The sequence below is a fragment of the Sorghum bicolor genome, chromosome 1 (genome assembly GCF_000003195.3).
Source record: "Sorghum bicolor cultivar BTx623 chromosome 1, Sorghum_bicolor_NCBIv3, whole genome shotgun sequence".
Taxonomy (NCBI): domain Eukaryota; kingdom Viridiplantae; phylum Streptophyta; class Magnoliopsida; order Poales; family Poaceae; genus Sorghum; species Sorghum bicolor.
Genome location: NC_012870.2, coordinates 70,837,699 through 70,860,115, shown reverse-complemented (window position 1 = coordinate 70,860,115; position 22,417 = coordinate 70,837,699). Strand labels below are relative to the sequence as shown.

Sequence of the window (22,417 nt, the reverse complement as noted above, 5' to 3'; positions counted from 1 at the left end):
AAAGTTATAGCCTAGATTGTACCAACATTGTTGTTAGTATGTGATTCTGATTTTATGATTTTATATGTATGTATTGGGATCTTATTAATTATAATTATATAATATTTATTTTGGTATGTTTCAAAGTTTCTTAACATTTAACAATATTTTTCACAACCATTAGAAATTCAATTATATCAAATGATATAGTAATTGTAGTATCGAGATACTATAAATTTTTATGTAGGATTATGTGAGACCTTCATGTAGAATCAAGATACCATAGAAATTAGAATACATGGTAGGATCGGTATTATTTCAACTCAAGTACGATTTAGTATATTAAGATTCTAAGATGCGGATCGGGATACTAACAACCTTGAATCGTACTGCTAACATTCTCTGCTCTAGGCAATAATGGTTAGCTCACTGGCCATATGGTAGTTTTATTCGAGTTGACTTGATTGCTTGTCGCTATAGACCACAAACCTATAGCTAGAAGTAGCTTTATTAGGGCTATTTGTGTTGCTAATGAGATTTGTCTAGTGTCTTTGGTTTTTAGTGGTTACTGACTATTCATCCCCACATTGGTTCATATATCCTTTCGAGCATATTGATCAATATTTATCTCCTTCCCTTAGCCTTGATATATGCCCCATAAGATGGGATGGGATCCGCCTAATCGGTATTTATTTCCTTCCATTAGCCCTACTTGTGGCACACAAATAACACATCCACAAACACAGGACGTAAGGTGTTACCTCTTCACGAGGGGCCAACACATGTATAAAATCTATGTTTCATGTGCTATCATTTAGATCCTCTACTCGAGCTTTAATACATACTACATTTTAGTTGTGTTTAAGTGCCTTTCTCTATCGCAAAATCTTAGACGTCACATCTGAGACCATGCATATCGTGATTCTACGCACTTGAGCATGTGTGCTTTTCATCTTTCTCAACGCCACAACAAATGTAGACAATAACTGGCGAGTTAATCTTTAACTAATTTTCTATACGATATTACTCCTTTATTTACCTACACTTATTATTGGCTATGAAATGTATTCGATTTATTTGAAAGTTGAATCAAACCCAATTAAATTCAATAAATATATGCTATCTCATTATAATCATTATGAATTGGTCCAGATGACCGCACAACGAGATATATGTCTTGTTGCAATGCATGACCATGCTTGCTGATCAATACTCCTACGATGGTTTATATTCCAAAACCAAATAAAGAAAATAGTCAAAACAAATATACTGTTCAGCTAAAATGTTTTATGTCCTAAAACATAACTGTATTTTTGCAATATATATGAAGAATAACAGAGCTATCATCTCTGTCTATTTTAAGGAGCGAAACATTTTTTTAAACCTTTTTTTTTTCTTTTTACTTCTCACAAATTGTCATTTTTTCCGACATACTTTTCTTCTTACCAGATCGCTCTTGACAGAATAACTCGAGTCCAACAATGATTATTATGAAGTTAGATTCTAACCAGTATATGGGATCTCGTACAACATACTCCCTCCATCTACGAAAGAGTCAATTTCTAGAGTTGTCTTAAGTCAAACTTTTTAAACTTTGACCAAATTTCTAGAAAAAAATGCTAAGATTTATAGTATCAAATTAGTATTATTAGATTCATCATAGAATATATTTTCATATAATGTGCATTTTATATTATAGATGTTGTTACTTTTTTCTATAAAGTTAGTCAAACTTGGTACCGATCCTAGGAATTGATTCTTTCGTGGACGGAGGGAGTATTTGCTAGTTATAATAAATGAAAATTACATGAAAAAAAAAGAAAAAGGAAGGGCAGAAGCACAACTCCGGTGGCCCGATCCCGGTGTTCGACTCAACTCAAGCCTTCGCTCTGACACCCCGACTCCCCTAAACCCATCCTGTGCCCGCCGTCGCCGCAGCCTTCGTCCTCCTCCCCATCCCCGCATCCGAATCACGCACGCCACCCCAGCCATGGCCACCTCCAGCGACGGCGGGGGCGACCAGCGGCGCCTCCTCTCCATCCCCAAGGAAGGCGAGCGCATCATCGCGCCCACGCGCCGCCCCGACGGCACGCTCCGCAAGGCCATCCGCATCCGCGCCGGCTACGTGCCCCAGGAGGAGGTCGCCATCTACCAGTCCAAGGGCGCCCTAGTGAGTCATCGTCTCCTTCTCCAAGCTTCACCAAGTGCCGCGTTTCTATTCGATTTTGTTTTCTTATCGGGTAGCTCGGCACAGATGAGGAAGTCAGGGCCCGACGTGCCGCCGGGGTACGACCCGGCACTAGTGGCCGATGCCAAACCCAAGACGAAGGCGGCCAAGCGGAACGAGCGAAGGAAGGAGAAACGGCAGCAGGTACGGCTTCCTGTCTGGTGCCTGTGCTCGTATCGCCATGGATGCGAGGGAAACCGTCAGATTTGGTTGAATCGGATTGCTCATCGTAGGTAGAGTTCTTGCCTTTACAAACTGTTCATTGGAGAACCAATAATGGGGTTGGGCTGGTGATGGAGGGAGGAATTGACCCTTTTCCTCGTGCATTAGCTAGCCGTACTCAATAGTTTGTTGAGGCAAAAGTCGGCCCTTAAACAATGCTTCCACCGGATGCAGTTTCTCAGATGACTTTTGTACTGCAGTAGTTTTATTGCTTGGGTGTAGCAATAATTAGCATTCAGCAATACATGATTAAGGTCAGTATTGCTACACTGAACTCTTCAATATAGTTTTATATATCATGTCTCAAGTTAATGACGCAATATGTTGTGGAATTCTTTTGATTGAAATTGCTATAGCTCATAAGGCTATGCAAACTAGCAGAATGCAGTGGCTATCTCACGTTCCTTTATACAATTTTCACTGTGTATTCCATTTATCAGACCTAAAATTTGTCAATCTTGTCATCTCAACCAATTAGGTAACATCAATTCTGATTAGTGATTCATCATGTGGAAATAGCTCGCATTATTTTATCTGCATTCACTTTATTATGGTGCTCAAGCAGTGTTACTTGAGGGCTTCAGGTACTAGAAGCCCTTGGAGCAACTCTGCTAATCTGTTTCTGTCCGATTATTGACTGTAACTGCTACAATGCAATCACACACACCACATTTTTTTCCATTGCGCTCCTAATGATGTTTCTTGCTACCATCATGATTGTATGTGTTGTCTTCATGCACTGTCCTGGGGATAAAAGCATAGGGATCTTATTAAGAAAAATGTGGGTTTGAGTAAGGTTTCTATGATTTGTGAAAGAGTGACGCACTGACAAATTTTGTATCAAAATGGAGTTGGAGCCTTGCAGCAACATGGAATTGGTTGCCTTTAGGTCCTAAATCCCTAAGATGTGCTGGTAGAGGCGTATGTCATGGGCCTGTCAGGCCTGGGTTGGCAATATAGCACATTAGAGTTAGGGTTGATTAGAGATAAGGATTTCTTGCTTAGGGGTCAAGTAAGCTTCTCTATATAAGGAGAGGAGATGTATCAATCTGTCTAATCAAGCAGGAATTAGAAGGAAAAGCCTTCTCTCTTGCTCGGCCGTGGGCAAGCCCCCATGGCTGCCCCCCCTCGCCCTCTCAACCCTAGCCGCCACCATAACATGTACTCTCTCTGTTCCAAATTATAAGATATTTTGACTTTTCTAGATCCATTATTTATATTATGTATCTTGACATAGTGTATATCTAAGTGCATAGCAAAAGCTATGTATCTAAAAAAGCCAAGACATCTTATACTTGGAACGGAAGGAGTACTTTGTAAAGGACATGGAGTTTATTTATGACTTTACAAAATGTTGTGGTTGGTCTGATTGAGGATCAGCATGTTTCTCCATGAATGTATGATTCAATTCTGTTGCTTTCTCAAAGTTGGGAAATATTATATTCTCTCCATTCCAAATTAAAGATTGTTTTGGCTTTTCTAGATACATAGATTTTACTGTGTGTGTTGTATATAGACATAGCATATATCTAGGTGCATAGCAAAAGTTCTGTATCTAGAAAAGCCAAAACGGCCTATGATTTAGGATGGATGGAATATGGTATAAATGCATCTTAAAAAATGCATCATCAATATTATTTTTGATTATATAAAAACACCATCTCTTTGTAATCAGAGTTCTTTTCCTCTTTCCTCTGTTATAGTCCTGACACTTGCATCATTAGCTAATCACCCAAGATATTTAACATTTTCCTCATGAAACTTCATATTCTGAGTATAATTTCAACATAGGACTTTGTCAAGGCAACTCAGTGCACAGTATGTGCATCTTCATGATGTGTTATGATGTTATCTTCTGAACTCAGAATAGATATAAGGCATGCCACTTTCTAAACTAACTGTTTGGACTAATAATGGGTTATGTTGTCAGATTAGTTTTAGTGTGCCAATCGATGTTATGAACTCATTTAACCACACATGACCAAAGTTAATTGTTGCTGATTGAGGATATCAAAATGGCATCCAAGCTCCCCTGATGTAAATTAGTTGTTTGTGTAGAATTCTTAAACATGTCAGTTTGAATTGGTTGCATGATTAGTTGATTGTTTAATGAGGTAATAAAATTTGTTCTGTGAAGATATATAACAATGAAATTTTCTAAAAACTAAAGGTTTTGTGTTTAATTTCCCATAATTTTTTTCTTCGCCTATTGGGTTAGCAGGCCAGTTCGGCAAATGATAAAGGAAAGAGTACGGATATAGAGGAAACTGATGCTGGAGAAACTGACAAGGCTCTTTCTTCCAAAGCGGATAAGCAGAAGGATTCAGTGGAAAGTGTAACAAAGCAGATAAGTAGCATTGCTATTTCTGAGTCACATGCAACGCCGTCCACAAATAGTACAAACAATTCACAACCGGAATCATCTGCTCCAGATATAGATAAGAAAATTCGTGCACTGAAGAAGAAGGTTTACTCTTGCTCTCTCTTGTGTCTGCATATTTTCTATGAAAAAAAAGATGAATGTGTCAGGTCTGGGCATGGTAGTTTTTTAAAAATATTAAGTTGGATTTGATCTTGCTTATAGCAAACTTCAATTGTGTGCTTTCATTTTCAGTATCTTTAAATCAAATATGATAGTAAAAAGTTGTCTTCCTGCAAACCTATTGTAAGAATTGAGACCTGGCCTCATTTTTTTAATTAAAATCAATTTTCTTCTACCTTCTGATTTATTCATGCTGAGTGCTGAGAATCCAACGTAATAGTGTCTATTAACTGTAATTTCCTTTCTAGTTTTAGCGCATTTAAGGTATTCCACATGTTCTTTAAACATGTACGGACCTGCCTTCTCGGTGCTTAGACTAGTCTCAATGCATGTTTCATGAGAGTGTCATGCATATTAAATATGGTGCCACATAAGCAAAATTGCTGACTTGGCGGGGTCATTAAATGAAGGAGTTTCATCAGATGAGAGAGGAGTTTCATCCCCATGAAACTCCTGTGGCTCGGTTACTTAGTTTATAATATTGGTAACTGTGTCATGAAACTATGCATTGAGACTGGCCTTAGTCTAGATTTCACTCAATGTTTGGGCCTTTTTTCCATTAGTGACATTTCACTTGTTTGAGAGCCTTTGTGCCTTGTAGTAAACCCATTTTAAGTAGAGGACATTCATTGGTAGATTATTTGATTTAAAAAGTTTAATACTTGAGTCTAAGGTGTATTTTAGGAACCAAAGCAGGATGAGCTGACATGGATGAATCTATCTTGATTTTTAACAGATACGGTTAGCTGAAGCACAACTACAAGGTGACCCTGAAAAATTGAAATCTGACACGCTGGAAAAGATGAAAAAGATTGATGGATGGCGTATGGAGCTGAAGCTTTTGGAGGACAAGAGAGCACCTGAGGCCTAGACAAAATCGACTTCGGCTCTGATGTAGAGTAGAGCCATCGCGACCACACCAGGGTGCTGATCCAAATTCCAAGGTGCACTGAATTACCATAGGCTTCTCCATTACCTGTGTTGGTTACTGGAAAAGAAGTCTGGTAGATGTGGGTTTGCGCAGAAGGATGGAGGTGTTTTCACCGCACATTTGTTATCTCATGTTCACCAAGTTTCAAGATTTGTACCGCAAGACCCATTTGTCAGAAAGACCACACAGTGAGATAATTCAACCGATTATTGTGACAGTGTGGTTTAACTTCAGTATACTATGCTAATTCTGGGAATCTCTTGACACTGGATCAGAATTTACTTTCGCCCTCATGGCCAGAATTCATCTCGCTATCTAGGTTGAAACTGATTGAAGAGTGCCGGAATGCTTCTGTCCCTGGCTCCCTGGCCCCTGCCTCTCCGCGGCTTTAGATGTGTTAGAGAGTTATCCCCGCCTCTCTTCCGTGGCTTTCACACGTGTTACAGTTAGGTCAGTCTCAATATATAGTTTCATGACATAGTTACCAAGACTATAAACACATCTAAAGCCAAGTCAGCAATTTTACTTATGTGGCACTCTATTTAATGTGCATGACACTTCCATAAAACATGGACTAAGACTCGTCTTATTTGCCTCTTTGTTTCGTTACCAAGAGAAAATGCCTGGAACCTTTCAACCCAGGTTAGAACCGGTAATGTGAGAGATGCTCTCAAGCAAGTGTCAACAGATTTATGGGACTGGAGCAAGAACAACCTGGGGGACTTGGAAAAACGAATTAAAAGAGCACGTCGAGATCTAGAAGCTTGCAGGAAAGGGATGCTTAATGGACAAAATGTTTCACGTGAGGCAATTCTCAGATACAAATTAGAGAGGTTAGAAGACCAGAAGGAATTGTATTGGCGCCAAAGGGCACATGTTCACTGGCTTCGGGAAGGAGACCGAAATACAAAATTCTTCCATCAATACGCTTCTGATAGGAAAAGGATAAATAAAATAAATAAGTTGGTGAAGGATGATGGTGGCGTGGTGGAGGATACAAGTGGGCTCAAACTGTTGATTACTGATTTTTATAAATCCCTTTTTGAGTCACATGCAGGTGCTCGCTTTGAAGAACTGCTCAATCAGGTGCATCAGAAGGTTACAACTGATATGAACAACTATTTAATGGGGGAATATAGGGATGAGGAGATAAAACAAGCTCTTGATAGTATGGGAGATCTAAAGGCTCCAGGGGTGGATGGTATGTGTCGACGAAAGCTAGTCGGCAGTCTACCTTGGGGTATATCCACGGTAGTAGTTTATCGGTAGACGGTGCGCAAACTACGAACTCGATGGTGACGCAAGACACGGACAAGCTTTTTATCCAGGTTCGGCCGCCGAGTTGGCGTAATACCTACGTCCTGCGTCTGGTTGTATTGGATTGTGTTGAGAGATAATGTGTCCTAGGGGGGTCCCTTGCCCCTCCTTATATAGTCTGGAGGGCAGGGTTACAGATCTGGAAACTGATCCTAGTCGGTTACAATTGCCATAGATAATTTGATATCAATTCCTATTCTAACCGACTAGAATCCTGCTTGATCTCCACATCTTGTTTCCTTGCGCAAAACTCCAAGCTGTCGGATCAAGCCTTGAACTCGTCTCGTAATGGGCCAAGCCTCCTGGCCCAAGTCTAGCCGTAAGGGTATAGGGGTTTATACCCCCACAGCTAGTCCCCGAGCACCATGTATTGTGATGTAACACGCCGTCTTGAGCTTCTTCGACCAGTGAGGCTTGACGTCTTCAGGAAAATTGCCCGAACAGTTGCAACAGTATTTTGACCAACTCAAAAGACAGTTGATCAACATTGACATCGAAGAAGCAAGTTGTTCGAAGAATGCATGGTGCTCTAAATTTAAAAAGATTTCTTTCCTGGTGAAGTGTGCTCACTTTACTTTTTTGTAAGGTATTATTCTCAAAAAAGCAAGCATATTCACCGCAAGGTGAAGTGTGCTCACTTAGTCCCCGAGCCTGGTAGTAGGTGACGTAGGCACGTGGTGCCAGGGTCAAAAGAAAAGTCCTCAAAGGAATTCTGTAACTGAGATGCATCGCCAGATGCATCGTACCGATGTAGTCCCCGAGCTTGCTGGAAGGCGAAGTATAAGCCTTGTAGCAAGGTCTAAAAAATTGAAAGTACCAGTCCGTCTGCAGTTGGATAGACTAATCGACCAGTCTCCGGGTGTACAAAAGTATGACAACCAGGCCCCAAGCACCAAGCGCACTCCTTAGAATTCTGCGTTGCTATACTGTACGGCCAGTCCCCGAGCATCGAGCGCTCAGTGGTCGGTGCGATATTTTAAAGTTTGGAGCTGATAAACTGGGCGACCAGTCCCCGAGCATCGAGCGCTCAGTGGTCGGTGCAGTCCTTGAAGTTCCGAGTCGATAAACTAAACGACCAATCCCCGAGTGTCAGGTGCTCGGTGGTCGGTACAATCCTTTGCATCCGAATTGATAGACTGGTCGACCAGTCCCCGAGCATCAATTGCTCGGTGGTCGGTGCAGTCCCCGGATTGTTAGCTCTGCCATATTTGTCTTCTTGTTTTTGAAAAAATCTTCCCAGTTAAAGTTGACGTGACGAGGCCTTCTGATGGTGTGTCAGGTGGATGCATGAAAAGTTGCGCCTGGCAACTGTACAGCCGCCCTTTGCGTGGTTTGAGAAAAGGAAACCATCAATTGGTACGAAAATTCTGCCGCATCAATTGCCTATAATCATTGAAAACCGAAATACCGTATCCGCCGCACGGCCCGCCCACTTCCCGAGAATACAGGAAGTGGGAGGGATGGAGTTGCGGGTTACAAGAGCTGGACAGTTCCGCCCGTACTGCTTACCCTGCCATTGCCATCAAGCCTTTCTCTTTTGCCTCCTTCAATCACCTTCGTCCTCGTAAACCAAGTCCACTTCCTCACCTCCAATGGCGAAGAGCGACTCCAAGAAGAGAGCCGAACTGATGGCCCAGGAGTGGAAGAAATCCCGCAGCACCACCAAGTCCCTCGGTGACCTCGTCGACATGGGACTCCTGCACAGCTCGGAGCTCGGCGGCTGGAGAGCGCCGGAAGGAGAGGGCTTCCCGGACCCTCGCGCCGGTGAGATCGTCGTGTTTGAAGATTTCATTAAGAGGGGCTTTGGGGTTCCTGTTCATCCTTTTCTTCAAGGTCTTCTTTTGTATTATGAGATCGGGATTTGCAATCTGCACCCGAACTCAATTCTCCTCATTTCCACTTTTATCCACCTGTGCGAGGCCTATGTTGGCATAGAGCCGCACTTCGATCTTTTTCGTTATCTTTTCTGCTTGAGGAAGAAAGGAGCGGTTGGAGGCTCCAAGGTTGCAGGTGGAGTATACCTCAACCTTCGTGATGGAATGAAGAATCGCTACCTGCACTGTCCATGGAACACTTCCTTGACCGAATGGTATAGGAAGTGGTTCTACATCAGGGAGGAACCAGGCAGCTCCACGTTCTGCGACGTGGGATACATTCCTGAGAAGAGGCTGAGCTGGACCGACCGCCCGGAGTTCGACGGTCAAGTGGCGGATCTCATGAAGCTGATCGACTGGTCGCGCCTGGACGGGCTTGGCGTGGTCGGCAACTTCATTTGTCGCCGGGTGATGCCCTGCCAGAAGAGGGTGCACTCGGCGTACGAGTATGCCGGAAGCGTGGACCCGACCAGGATGCGGCCGGAGATCTTGGAGAAGGCGGAGGTACAACAGCTGTTGAACGAGCTGTTCAACTTCGCGGACGGAAGCTTCATCCGTGGCAGTGATCGGATGCAAGCGTTCAAGTTAGGACGACCAGCACCAAAGGTATGTAGCGAATTATTTTGTTTTAGGATTCGTTTATCGTCTGCAACCGACTTATCTTTGTTGCTTTTGCAGATCGGCGAAGTCGACCGGTGCATAGTGTATGTATCACTGGCACCGGGGATGGAGAATCCTGCGGGAGAGGACCCGCCAGAGGAGGACGCTGCTCGGTGTACTTATTACACCAGCAGTGAGGACCAGGCCCGCCCCACCCCGACCACCGAGGAGATGGTGGCGGGAAAAAGGCCACTGGCAGCGGATCCTTTGCCGGTACCAACATTGCCGGCGGAGAGCAGCCAAGCGCCGAAGCGCCGTCGGCTCGTGCGGATTGTTGACGATGACGACGAGGAGGAGGCCGCACCGTGCTAGTTCAACGACCTCGGAGCCGCCCAGATAGTGCGCCAGCCACTACTGGTCGGGTGGCCAGCGACCCTCCTGCACCGCGCGTTGTCGAGATGGGAGGGCAGGTGCCAATTGGGCGGACGAGGAGGAGGTTCACCGCGACCCACCGTCGATCGGACCTGTAAGTGTCTGACTTACGTATTTTGGCATTATTTTGTTTTTTTTTAATTATACTTTTGTTCTTTTAGCGCGGCGTCGGATGTCAACCCTGGCCATGCCGCCGGCCAGGAGACGGGTGAGCCTGCATGTGCTGCTGAAGACGCGGCGCCACAGACCACGGAGCAGCCTGCGGCTGCAACCGTGCCTGTGAGCACCGAGGAGCCCCCAGCTGCGGCACCGACCACGTCGAGCAGCCCGGCTAGGGCTGAGGGGGCTACAGAGGCACCTCCCCCAACGAACGCCACAGAAGGGGAGAGGAGAGGCCCGACCCCTCCCGCCGAGGAGAGCGAAACCCCCACGCCGCCCCGAGTAAGGGCCGCTTCGACTACAGGCTCCCCTGGTCTAGCCCGGGGGCCAGTAATGCCTTCGACTGCTGCCGGGGGCAATACGACGGGTGAGGAGGAAACCCAGGCGGCCTCCGACGACGAGGTGGAGGAGATTGAAGGTCGTCCCCGCGATGGCCGCCAACACGTGTATGTGTGGCGCCAACGCGGGGATCACTTCATCGGGCATGAAGAGCTTGCCGAGACCGAGGAGGCCACCAGGGTCGAGCGTGCGGCCAAACGCCTTGTCGACGAAGTCAAGGTAAGCGGTTCTTTGCACTGTCGTACACTCTGTGCATTGTCTTGCTTGGTTGTCATATGTTCATTTTGTAGGGCGCGATGAAAACGGCGAAGTACCGAAAACGTTGCTTCGACCAGATAGAAGGCGTTGTGGCCGAGAACAAAGCCCTGGCCGCAAAGGTAGACCGGCTGCGATCGGAGGTTGGGGAGAAAGTAGCCGAGATGAATGCCCAAGAGGAGCGTCGTCTCGAGCTTACCCGTCGCTTAGCCGACCAGTACCGTCAGCGAGAAGGTTAGTCACGCGCTCCAAGCACCTCCGCGTAGCTGTGTAGTTCGCTTTGCTGACCGGGTTATGACTCACTTAGACCTGGAGGAGGAGGTGACGCGCCTCCGACAGGAGAAGGAGCAGCTCAGCCAAGAGCTTGCTGGAACGCTGGAGTCCGGGCGCCGAGCAGGAGAGGAGTTGGGTCGTAAGGACTGGGAGCTATCTGGTAATACGCACCGCCTCGTTATCTGCCGCTTGTCGCCCCCATTGTTTTTTTTGATATGTCGAAGATAACGTCCTGCCTGACTTGCAGTGCTCAAGGTGAACGCCAAAAAGCATCTGGAGGAGCTGGCTAAGGACCGGGACTCCTGGAAGGTCAACTGCTGTAAGATCTGGAAGGGAGTATCCCCGGTCCTGGATCTGATCAGTCCCGAGCTCCCGGAGAGCCAGCCCCGCGCGCCGAAGTTGACTCCGGTGGAGAAGGCGCAGCGGGCGTGGGACTGGCTCCAGCAATTTGTAAAGGACGCTGGTGAGTTTGCCGGCGCGCATGTCCTTAGCATGGTGCGCGCCCACTACCCCCTGGTCGACTTGACCAGGCTGGAGAAGGGGTACCCCAAGGAGGTCGGCCCGTAGGAGGCGGACGAGCTTCGGGGTGGTCTGCTGGACTTGTCGTCGATGGTGATCGGCGACATCAATCTGTGCGGAACAGCCACTCCCCCCGACCAGCCAGGCTCAGACAGGTCGGCCAGGGAGCTGTCGGGCGCGTCTGTTGCGGGAGATGGGCGGTCGACGCCTGCGGTCTCGACCAGCCAGGCGCCGGTGGCCCCGACCCCTTCGTCCGGGCAGCAGGGCCGAACGGGTGATCAGCCCGAGCAGTTAGGCCGATAGGGTAGACTGTAGGAGTAGACTAGCGTCTGCCCGTCAGGGTATTTATTGTAAACTTTGTATATGTAAAGTTTGTAATAAAGTTTGCTTTTGTCATGACTGCTATTTTGAGCGCTGTACAATTTTCTGAGTGACGTGTCACCGTATTCGACTTTGTAGTCGTTAAGAGCTTCCATTGCAGAAGGTTTGCCAAGAGTTCTGCGTGCAACAAAGTATAGGCAAAATAGAAAACTTTATTATTGACAATTATAAGATATTTACAAGCGAAAGTTATTAGAACTTATGGGTAAAATCGTCGAAGTTTGTCTATGTGCCAAGAGTTAGGCACGCGTGTCCCGTCTGGGTATGCCAATCTGTAGGACGTGGGTCGTGTGACTTCAGCGACCACGAAGGGTCCTTCCCAGGGAGTGGAGAGCTTGTGCATTCCCTCTTGACTTGTTCTCCACCTAAGTACCAGGTCGCCGACCACGAAGGAACGGTCCTTGACGTTCCTGTTGTAGTATCGCCTGACTGCCGCGAGATACTTTGCTGTTCGGAGACAGGAATTCAAACGCTTTTCCTCCATGCAGTTGATTTCGAGTTCCCTGGCGTTGTCGGCGGTCGCCTGGTCGAAGTGTTCAATCCTAGGAGATCCGAAGGTTATGTCAGCCCTTTTTTACAAGCAATATTGGAATATTGTTGGGGAGGATGTTGTAAGAGAAGTGAAGAATCTGCTAAATGGTGGCACTGTGCCTGAGGGTTGGAATGAAACTATTATAGTGCTGATCCCAAAAGTGCAAAAACCAGAAAGGTTAAAAGACCTTAGACCGATCAGTCTCTGTACTGTTGTGTATAAAATTGCATCGAAAGTTCTATCAAATCGACTGAAGGTCATCTTACCTGAGATTATTTCTTTGAATCAAAGTGCTTTTGTACCGGGGCGTCTTATTACAAATAATATCCTTCTAGCTTATGAAATGACACATTTTATGAAGACAAAAAAGAGGGGATCAGATGGTTATGCAGCTGTCAAATTAGATATGAGTAAAGCGTATGACCGTGTTGAATGGTCCTTCCTGGAGAAGATGTTATTTAAGTTGGGCTTTCATGCTGAATGGATCCAGGTTATTATGAATTGTGTCTCAAGTGTTACTTATCGCATCAAGGTCAACGGTGAACTAACAGAGAAGATTTCCCCCCAACGTGGACTCAGACAAGGTGATCCCCTTTCTCCCTACCTTTTCCTGATTTGTGCTGAGGCGTTTTCTTGTTTGCTACATGAAGCCAAAGTTAGAGGGGAGTTGACTGGGGTTAAAGTGTGCCAAAATGCACCGAGTATAAATCATCTTTTGTTTGCTGATGATTCTCTGCTACTCCTGAAAACTGATGAATGGAGTGCATATCATCTGCAAAATATTCTTTCATTGTACGAGGATTGCTCGGGGCAAACTATTAACAAAGAGAAATCTTCAGTTATGTTTAGTTCAAATTCCAGAAGTGCAGAGAGAAATCAATTGATGTCAGTTCTTGGCATTACATCAGAAGCACGAAATGAGAAGTATTTGGGACTCCCAATTTATATGGGGCGGTCGAAAAAAAGAACTTTTGAATATTTGAAGGAAAGAGTTTGGAAAAGAATACAAGGGTGGAAAGAGAAGCTTTTATCGAAGGCGGGCAAAGGTGTTCTTATTAAGGCTGTCGCACAGGCTATTCCAAGCTATGCAATGTCCTGTTTTGATCTGACAAAGTCTCTATGTGATGAAATCAGTAACATGATAAGTAGATTTTGGTGGGCTCAGCAGGATAAGGAAAATAAAATGCATTGGTTATCTTGGGAATTACTATGTTGCAGGAAGGAAAAAGGTGGTTTGGGTTATAGGGACCTGCACCTTTTCAATTTAGCTATGCTCGCAAGACAAGGGTGGCGCCTTCTTCTAAATCCTGATTCTCTATGTGCTCGGGTTCTGAGATCTAAATATTTTTCAGATGGTGATCTCTTGTCAGTAGTGGAGAAGCCGGGAATTTCTTATGCATGGAGAAGCATTGTTCGGGGGGTACAAGCACTAAAAGATGGACTTATTTGGAGGGTTGGTGATGGCACTCAAATCAATATTTGGACAGATCCTTGGATCCCACAGGGTGTTACTAGAAGACCTTGTACGCCTAGGGGACAAACAATTTTAAATAAGGTCTCTGAACTAATTAATCCAATTTCTGGTGAATGGGACAGAAATCTGGTAACTGATATTTTCTAGGAAGCAGATGTCAAAAACATTCTTTCTATACCGCTGAAAAATGGAATGGAGGATACTTTGGCCTGGCATTATGATCCTAAGGGAGACTTCTCAGTCAAATCTGCATATCATGTTCTTACAGATATGAAAGAACTATCAAAAAGAAGGCAAATTGGAGAAGCTAGTGCTAGCTTGATTTCTTCCTGTAACAACAATTGGCACAAGATCTGGAAGCTTCATTGTCCACCGAAGGTGAAACTTTTTTTCTGGAGGTTTACACATAATAGCTTGCCCCTTCGCATGAATATTCTTCGTCGGGGAATGGATATTGATACACGTTGTCCTGTCTGTTGGAGGCTAAATGAGGATGGTGGACATTGTTTTCTTAGATGCAAATTTGTCAAGAAATGTTGGAGAGCTTTAAACTTAGAGGAGCTTCGTCTAACTTTGACTGATCTTAACTCTGCAAAACAGGTTGCCACCAAAATTCTTTCTCTCGAGGAGGATAAAACATTGTTAGTGATTGGTTTTCTTTGGTTTTGGTGGGATGCTCGTAATAAGGCGAATGCTGGGGATAAAATCATATCTACTGAGGAGATGGTTCACAAGGTGCTTTCTATGAAATATGTTGATACTCTTCATACACAGGACAGACCAATTAAGTGGAAAAGTGGGATTTCTTGTTGGGTTCCCCCTACAACTGATGTTCTAAAGATTAATTTTGATGGAGCCTTTTTAAAGACTCAGAAGAAAGGTGCTTGGGGTTTTATTGTGAGGGATCACACAGGTGCTTCAGTGGTGGCTGGAGCAGGTAGAATCAATGTGGTACATGATGCATTGAGTGCTGAGTCCCAGGCTTGTCTTGCTGCCTTGTATGTAGCAATAGATCATGGTTTGTCCCAGATCATCTTGGAGACTGATTCGACAACTCTTGTTGATGCTCTACAATCCCGCTCTTATGATTTTTCAGCTTGTGGCGTGTTGTTTAGAGAAGCAAAGTTTCTGATGTCTATGAATTTTATTCGAGCTGATGTTGTTCATGTGCCACGCTCTAGCAATAGGTGTGCACATGAGCTTGCTCGAATTGGGTTGAATTGGGACCCGGATCGGTCGCATGTTTGGATTGATCCCCTCCCAGAGTTTGTACAAGAACTGGTGTCTCATGATGTAAATGTTTCTCTCTGGATATAATAAAGTGCAGACTTTTCAAAAAAAAGAGGCAGAGCTTCTCAAGAATCTTAAGCAGCGTACAACGGTGAATATACAGTTTTTCTTGGTCGAATAGTAAGCGCTCTACGGGCTACACACGCCAAGTCAAGCAACAACGCGTGAGAAAGGAATCCTCCTACGGCTGGCCGAAAGCGATATGGTCTCGCATGCCAAATGGAGAACGGCAGCCAATCGAAGAGTTTTCTGGGAAGTTCCGTTGATTGAAAAAGGAACAGATAACATAGCCGTATGCTTCCAGTCTTAGCACAAAAGCTGACAGCAATTCCAATCTAACAACTGTTGTTGACAGTTCCAAAGCTTTGAACTTTTTCTTTCTTTCTTTCTTTTTTTTTTCTCATGACAACATATCATTGGCATCAAGACAATCTATTTACACACCCCGTTCTCACTCTACAACTCATGCGCTCAAATGCACATTCACTATTCTCTATCCAGGCAGAAGAATATTAGCCGGCGGCTCAAACGAGGACATCTTCCTCGCGAACGTATGCCAAAGAATCAACTAATGAAACACTAAGAGGTTGACGACACGACAATGCTGTTGAGCGTTGACAATACTAGCTCCAGGCAAAACAACACTCCCTTTCGGCTAGCTCCGCATGATTTGCGCGGACCAATATCTGTAGGTCGCACAAGCAAAGAAAGTCAAATTGTCAGATTAACCACGCACTTATAAAAGCAACAAGTGGCGCCCTAGTGGGCCATAGAGAAGCTGACGACTGGAAGACCAGACACAAGCTTTGTACCATTCAACGTGACACGTACGTAAAATCTTAGCATGAGTTTGACACAAAAAGATACAAGGTTAACTTACCATTCTGCCACTGTCCAATAGATAATCAACGACCCATTAATTGATGCCACGTGTAGATGAATTTGATCGTGAAGATATCGTCCTCATAGACCGTACTGATCTTATTGACTTGTTTACAAATGGATGCTCCAACAGTTTGGATGCTGATGGTCTGTCTTCTGGATTGGATTTTACGCACTGGCTTATAAAATCACGAGCATCCTTTGAAAGAGCATTTGGAATTGCTGGTGATTCCCCCTTACCAATCCTGTATAGAGCTTGTGTCTGCATAACAAGTAGCAAGAAGAATGGGGTTAAGCATATACCAATAGTTCAGAAAATCATGTACATATAGGCACACTCATATAATTTGAAAACAGCAACTCGAATTTGCAGAAGTTAGTACTAAATGTTCTCACCCATTCGAGGTCAGGATAGGGTATTCGGCGTGTCAACATCTCTAGGACGGTGCAACCAAGACTCCATATGTCAGCTGCAGGTCCATACGTCTTCTTTGGATTGACAACCTGAAAATTTAGATTTTAGTGCTTCCATCTAGAATGATCTTAAAGTGTAGATCCAAATTGTACACGCTGTCATCCACAACCATGATTGTTTGCCAGCACATTTTGTTCACATGAAATGATGCCTATGTCAAATCAATGAATCGTCACTTAATCACACTAAAGTATCAACTCAGCTACTACTCTATTAATAACCAACTTTTGATAGATCTGTAAGGGTGTCCCCAACAGCGTTTAAAACTAAAAGATTAGACAGTGGCAGGTATGTCAGCGACATGAAAAATTTCGGGAAACATGTGAGCTAGGCTCTTATGCACACGCTAGCTTGGTAAATTTCCTTGTTCTCTCTCCTGATTGGGGAGACACTGCTCCGAGCTAGCGAACTGGACACCATTGGGGACGCCCTAATAACATCACTGAGGTAGGGGGGGATAGGGCACTACTTCCAAGTAATATTTCAATAATTTAGGTCTATTATTACTTAGAGATGATTATTCTAGACAAATCACTGAAGATAAATATAAGGCAAACAAAATACAAGAATGTTCTAATCTCAAGTCAGAGATTATGGTGGTTACCTCAGGTGCCATCCAATAAACAGTTCCTTTGCATGATTTAACTGCATTGAATTTGGTAATCTGGAAGGGAAATGATAAAATAATTTTGTATCAGAGAAAGTGTTAGCGGATAAATTGAACCAAAAAAGGACAAAGTTTGCAGCATGCAATCAACCTCCTTAGCGAGTCCAAAATCTGCAAGTTTCACAGATCCATTGGCATGCACCAGAATATTTGCGCATTTAATGTCTCTGGAATATTCAAACCATAGTTCAGAACATACGTATATATACAATAGTAAGTTGATATAATTCTGCAGTACTTTTCAGATCAATGTGGAAAACACAGGTAAGGCATTGCTTGCAGGGCTTCATTTAATATAATTGTCCATATTTGTTATTTACAGTAATCTGATTTGTTACACTGAATGGCATCATTATAGGTATAAGAACTTAATCTAATTTCATTACCTATGAACAATGTTCCTTTCATGGAGGTAAATCAACCCATTAAGGATCTGTCTTGTATATGCAGAGACATGAGTATCACGCAGGCGATATTTCTGATACAATGATGCAAGGGATCCTTGGGTCACTAATTCAAGAAAGATGTAAAGCTTCGAATCTTCCTGCAATAGTAACACAGTTGGGAGGGTCATCAATCTAATAGCCTAAGCTTGCATACACGGGGCATGAAGAAAACAATAAATTTCTGTGCATACATATATTATACCAACAGCATGATAAACTGAAGCTACTTACTTTGTCTGTTCCATAGTACTGCACTATATTCTCATGCTCAAACTGGCTCAGAAGTGCAATTTCCTGGAAAGATTAAGAAAGATAAAAGAGGTCAGATTTTGCAACACTTGTCTTTTGAGGAAATTGGGCATAGTTTGCAAGTGGAGCCATCTTAAGGTTAACAGCGCACAGACCAACAGATCAAATATCAGGAAATCACAATGGAAGCAGAAAAAAAAAACATTGGTGCTATCTTAGACTCATGCATTACCATGTAGTCTGAGACAAATTAACAGACAACCCCTACAATGGGTTGTCTTTTACGTTATATAGTAATTCCAAAATCCCTTAATTTGTGCATGAAATGCAAGAAAGCAAAAAATATGAGTTTGGCAGAAACAACTTATACAATGATGCGCGAGTAGTCTTATAGTATTAAATTTTAGCTTATATATGAGGTGGTTGCTTTACGAAAGAACGACCTCTTTCTCTTAAGTCTTAAGTCTCAATCTCAACTCCCTCTGTCCTTCACATTAAAAACATCCTATAGGGCATTTGCTGCATGAGATGGCTCACATGTACAGATGTACTTGTCCTAAATAACCTTTCAACCTATCATGAACTGTGCCATTCAAGTTGAAGAACATGGAAGGTGCAATTCATGATAGGATGGGAAATTGCCAGTAATAGATTAAATCTCTCATACTATCAAGAAAAAAAATAGTGAAACGAACCTGCTCAAGCTGAATGATACACTGCTTCGCATTGCTCCCTTGATCAAATAAGTTTACTTCTTTGACAGCAAAGAAGACACCCTCACTGATAATATGTCACAGAAGCAGAAAAGCATGTAAGAGACTTCAGGGTTCAGGCTTGCAACAGGGAAAAAATAGAGCAGGCTATAAATAGTGAAGGTAACCATCCCTATTGCACATTGGCAGGGAAAAAAAGAACAAATGCTGAATTGCTTCATCCAGGACAATAAATTCATGTACGTTGTTAGCAGAGGTGAATATCCAAGTTATCATGACCAAATAACACATAATCAAGTAAAAAATACTTAACCTCAGTTCTAAATCGAAATAAAATCAAGGTTCTAAAAAGAACAGAAAAAGTCAAGTGGTTATCAAATTATTCTCTGCGATCCAGAAGTCAAGAGTGCAACATTTTGGCACACTAATATGTCATGATCCCACGTGACTGAGGAAATGGTTCATCGAATTGCATGTGACAATGATTTTAGTTGAGATCTTTGCCTATTATTTAGGATCATGTTGGTTTAGTTGTAGAATACTATGTCATGTAACTAATTCAATTGTTACTTACTAGCCCAGATTAATGGAGGCTTCTAGCTGTACCTTATGCTGGGCGTAGCATGTTAGATTGATTGTTCCAAGCAACTAAACAGCACGGAAGAGTCTTTAGAGCACTTACTCACTGATGCCCTCGTAGACTGTCCCAAACGAGCCACTACCCAGGAGCACCCCTCGGCTCCATGACCGGATCCTCCTCCTAAACCTCCCATTCGGCGAGATATAGAACATGGATTCTGTGGTGGTGCTTGAGGTCTCGTCATCGTTGGTCGTTGATAGTGAAGAAGTGCCAGTGAAGCCCTCAGACGACTCCTCCAGCCCAAGATCGTCCAAATTTAACAATACCGCCGCATTCTCGTCGTCATCCTTCTCCACTGCATCCCGGTGTCCAAAACGACGGTCAGATCTGCTCGCGGGGGCGTCCTCTTTCTCATCCGGCGCGAACGACCGCAAGATATCCCACGTGGATCCCACCCCGCAGACAGCTGGCAGCGCCATCGAAGGCGGCGGCTTGAGCACCGGCGGCGGGCGCACGCCCTTGATTCCTCCCTCCCCAGCTGCCCTCCTCGCATCCGGACAGGTGGACTCGGGCGGCGGATCCAGGCGTGCCGGCCGCTCCGGAGCTTCGATTGGGCCGTCCCTCCCCGTTGCGGCCGGTAGCTCCGGGTCGGCGTCCGCAGCCTGGGCGGGCTCCTCGGCACCCACCTGACAGAGCGGTGAGTCCCGCTGAGGGGAGTCGTGGTTGGGGCGTGCGGAGGAGGGGGAGCTCGAAGCGGAGGCGGAGGAGCGAACGGCCTTGTGCGCCTCCCAGTCGGCCAGCGGGATGGCGAAGTCGTCGGGCCCGGAGAGGCCGAGGCTCTCGCACAGGAAGCGGAGGTCCCCGCCCCCGTCGCCGCTGCCGCCGATGCGGAAGCTGTTGACGAGGTCGAGGGAGCAGGCGACGGAGGCGGCGAGCGAGGCCGGCCCGGACCCCGGCGCGGAGGCGGCGGGCTGCGGGGACGGCGGGTACTGGCAGTAGTTGGGGGCTGTGTAGCCGATGTGCTTGGACGCGTTGCGGCGGTCGAGCCGGCGGAGGCGGCGCCTGGAGGAGCCGGAGCCGCTGCCGTCCGACGGCGACGGCGACGGCACGGGGTCCTGCGCGGCGTGGGGCGGCCCCATCGGCGGCGGCCTCAGCTCATGGGCGCCCTGGAAGACGCGGGCGGGGGCGAGGACCGAGGAGAGAGAGCAACGCCGAAAGCGAGAGCTCGGCTTGGGGACGCGGGGAGACGGCAAGCGGGTGGGATTTTTTTTTTCTGGTTTGGTTCGTAGCCGCGGCTGGGGCTTTTGGGTTTTTGGGTGGGTGATGAGGTGGAGCCGTGGAGGGGGGCCGAGCGAGATGTGGAGGGAGGGAGGGAGGAGGATAGCGTTGTCCGGTTGTCCGCATTGACTCGCATCTTTTCGCCGCTGCGGCCCCCGGTGGTCGGGTCAGCGACGCGACACGGCAACCGCGGGCAGCACAGCAGCTGGCCCCCCCGCGCCGCGCGCCTCTTGGTTGGCCCGCGGTGATCAGGCGGGGATGCGGCCGAGGCCGGTGCGGCGCACCCGCGCTGGCACCCCTGGCGGCTGGCGCGGGGTAAAAAAAGCTTCGTCGGAGACGCCGGACGGCAGGCAGGATGCGGTCCCGGCGAGTGATGGCTGCGGGGTCGTTGCGCTAGGGCGGCAGATCGCGGTGCTGACGTGAGGGCAAACGTCAGTGGCGAGCTCAGCTGCTGATGGCTTGGCACGTGGCCAGAGGCGCAGCCAATATTCTAAAAGTAATCATGTGTCAGTGGGCTGATGAGCTTGAACAGCCGATAGTGTGCTTGCTTCTGCCAGATGGGGAGACATTGTGGCATGTGAGTACGTGCATGCTTGACGAGCTCATCAAATCACGCGCTCATCATCGATACTCTTCATAGATTGTCAGCCTGTCAGTGGTTTAACTGGGTTCTGTGCCAAACGGTGTCTGCAGTTTTGCTAGGGCCTTGTTTAGTTCTAAATTTTTTTAGAAAAACTATACTATATCACTTTCGTTTCTATTTGATAAATATTATCTAAGCATAAACTAACTAGGCTCAAATGATTTGTCTCGTTAATTCCGATCAAACTGTGTAATTTGTTTTTATTTTTGTTTATATTTAATACTACATGCATGTGTCTAAAGATTCGATGTGATGAAAAATCTGAAAAATTTTGCAAATTTTTGTGGAACTAAAGAAGACCCAACGCCCAGAACCCAGTTTGACGTGATTCTGACAATCATATTTTTTAGTTAACTTTTTTTAAATGCAACAAGCTAAAATGTGTTTATATTTAAGTTGTTCTACACACACAAAAATTCTGATACTTTTTGAAACATATTTTCACCCATATGAATTTCTTTATAAAAAATATTTTTTACTATGTTAGAAAGTTTTATTTTACAGTTTCACAAACATTTAATTTCATGAATCATATTAGTAATTGTATCAAGAGAGTTTTATCATTTCTCAACCCTCTTCTTGTCATATCATTAAAAATACCTATAAACTCTGACCTAAGCACACGCAATTAAACGGTAACAACTTGCAAAGCACGGCGGAATTCTGCAGGAGCGAGCACCACGCGTACAGGTGCAGTCTCTGGTGGTTTATTTGTCATTCTCCGCAGCTCGGTAGCTTTCATGAAGTTCATTGGATGCTACTGTGATGCCTAGATGAATGGTGCGTGCCTCCTTTGCTGTGGCCGGTACGTTCCCAGGGCCGCTAGCGCGTAATCCAACCGCCTCGCACCCGCAGGCCGCAGGAACACGGCCAAAGCGGAGGCATTTTACCGCCACACGACCGACGACCTGGCCGTGCCATTACCGCCCGGCCACGGCCAGACCCAGATCAAACGGGACCCTGTGTCACTGTACTGTGTCGGTGTGTGAGTGTGAGCGAATGCATGATGCAAGGTGCAAGCGTTCGCTGCTACGGCCACACGAGCGACTTACCCAACGATGGCAAAGGTGCGTGCCGTGTTCCTGCGGCAATCCTTGATGTTACTGTTCCCGCTTCCTTCCGAGACTCTTTTTTGCGA

At 45.5% G+C, this 22,417-nt stretch overlaps 2 protein-coding genes across 3 annotated transcripts; one reads left to right on the top strand and one right to left on the bottom strand.

The window, feature by feature from the left end:
* LOC110431782 (partner of Y14 and mago) lies at positions 1,802 to 6,162 on the top strand. Of its 2 annotated transcripts, none has more exons than XM_021451362.1 (4): positions 1,802 to 2,149; positions 2,234 to 2,350; positions 4,650 to 4,895; positions 5,707 to 6,162. In XM_021451362.1, the coding sequence occupies exons 1-4, from the start codon at positions 1,970 to 1,972 to the stop codon at positions 5,839 to 5,841; spliced, it is 678 nt and encodes a 225-aa protein (XP_021307037.1). In that variant the 5' UTR covers positions 1,802 to 1,969; the 3' UTR covers positions 5,842 to 6,162. The 2 variants fall into 2 exon arrangements, with proteins under 2 accessions (XP_021307037.1, XP_021307036.1); XM_021451361.1 differs by having other exon boundaries at positions 4,647 to 4,895.
* On the bottom strand, positions 15,609 to 20,876 carry LOC8054301 (mitogen-activated protein kinase kinase kinase 1). Its single transcript, XM_002465472.2, has 9 exons — positions 19,461 to 20,876; positions 18,761 to 18,845; positions 18,048 to 18,110; positions 17,757 to 17,914; positions 17,462 to 17,537; positions 17,308 to 17,367; positions 16,625 to 16,732; positions 16,227 to 16,490; positions 15,609 to 16,032 (listed from the first exon to the last, which is right to left on the bottom strand). The coding sequence occupies exons 1-8, from the start codon at positions 20,495 to 20,497 to the stop codon at positions 16,263 to 16,265; spliced, it is 1,815 nt and encodes a 604-aa protein (XP_002465517.1). The 5' UTR covers positions 20,498 to 20,876; the 3' UTR covers positions 15,609 to 16,032; positions 16,227 to 16,262.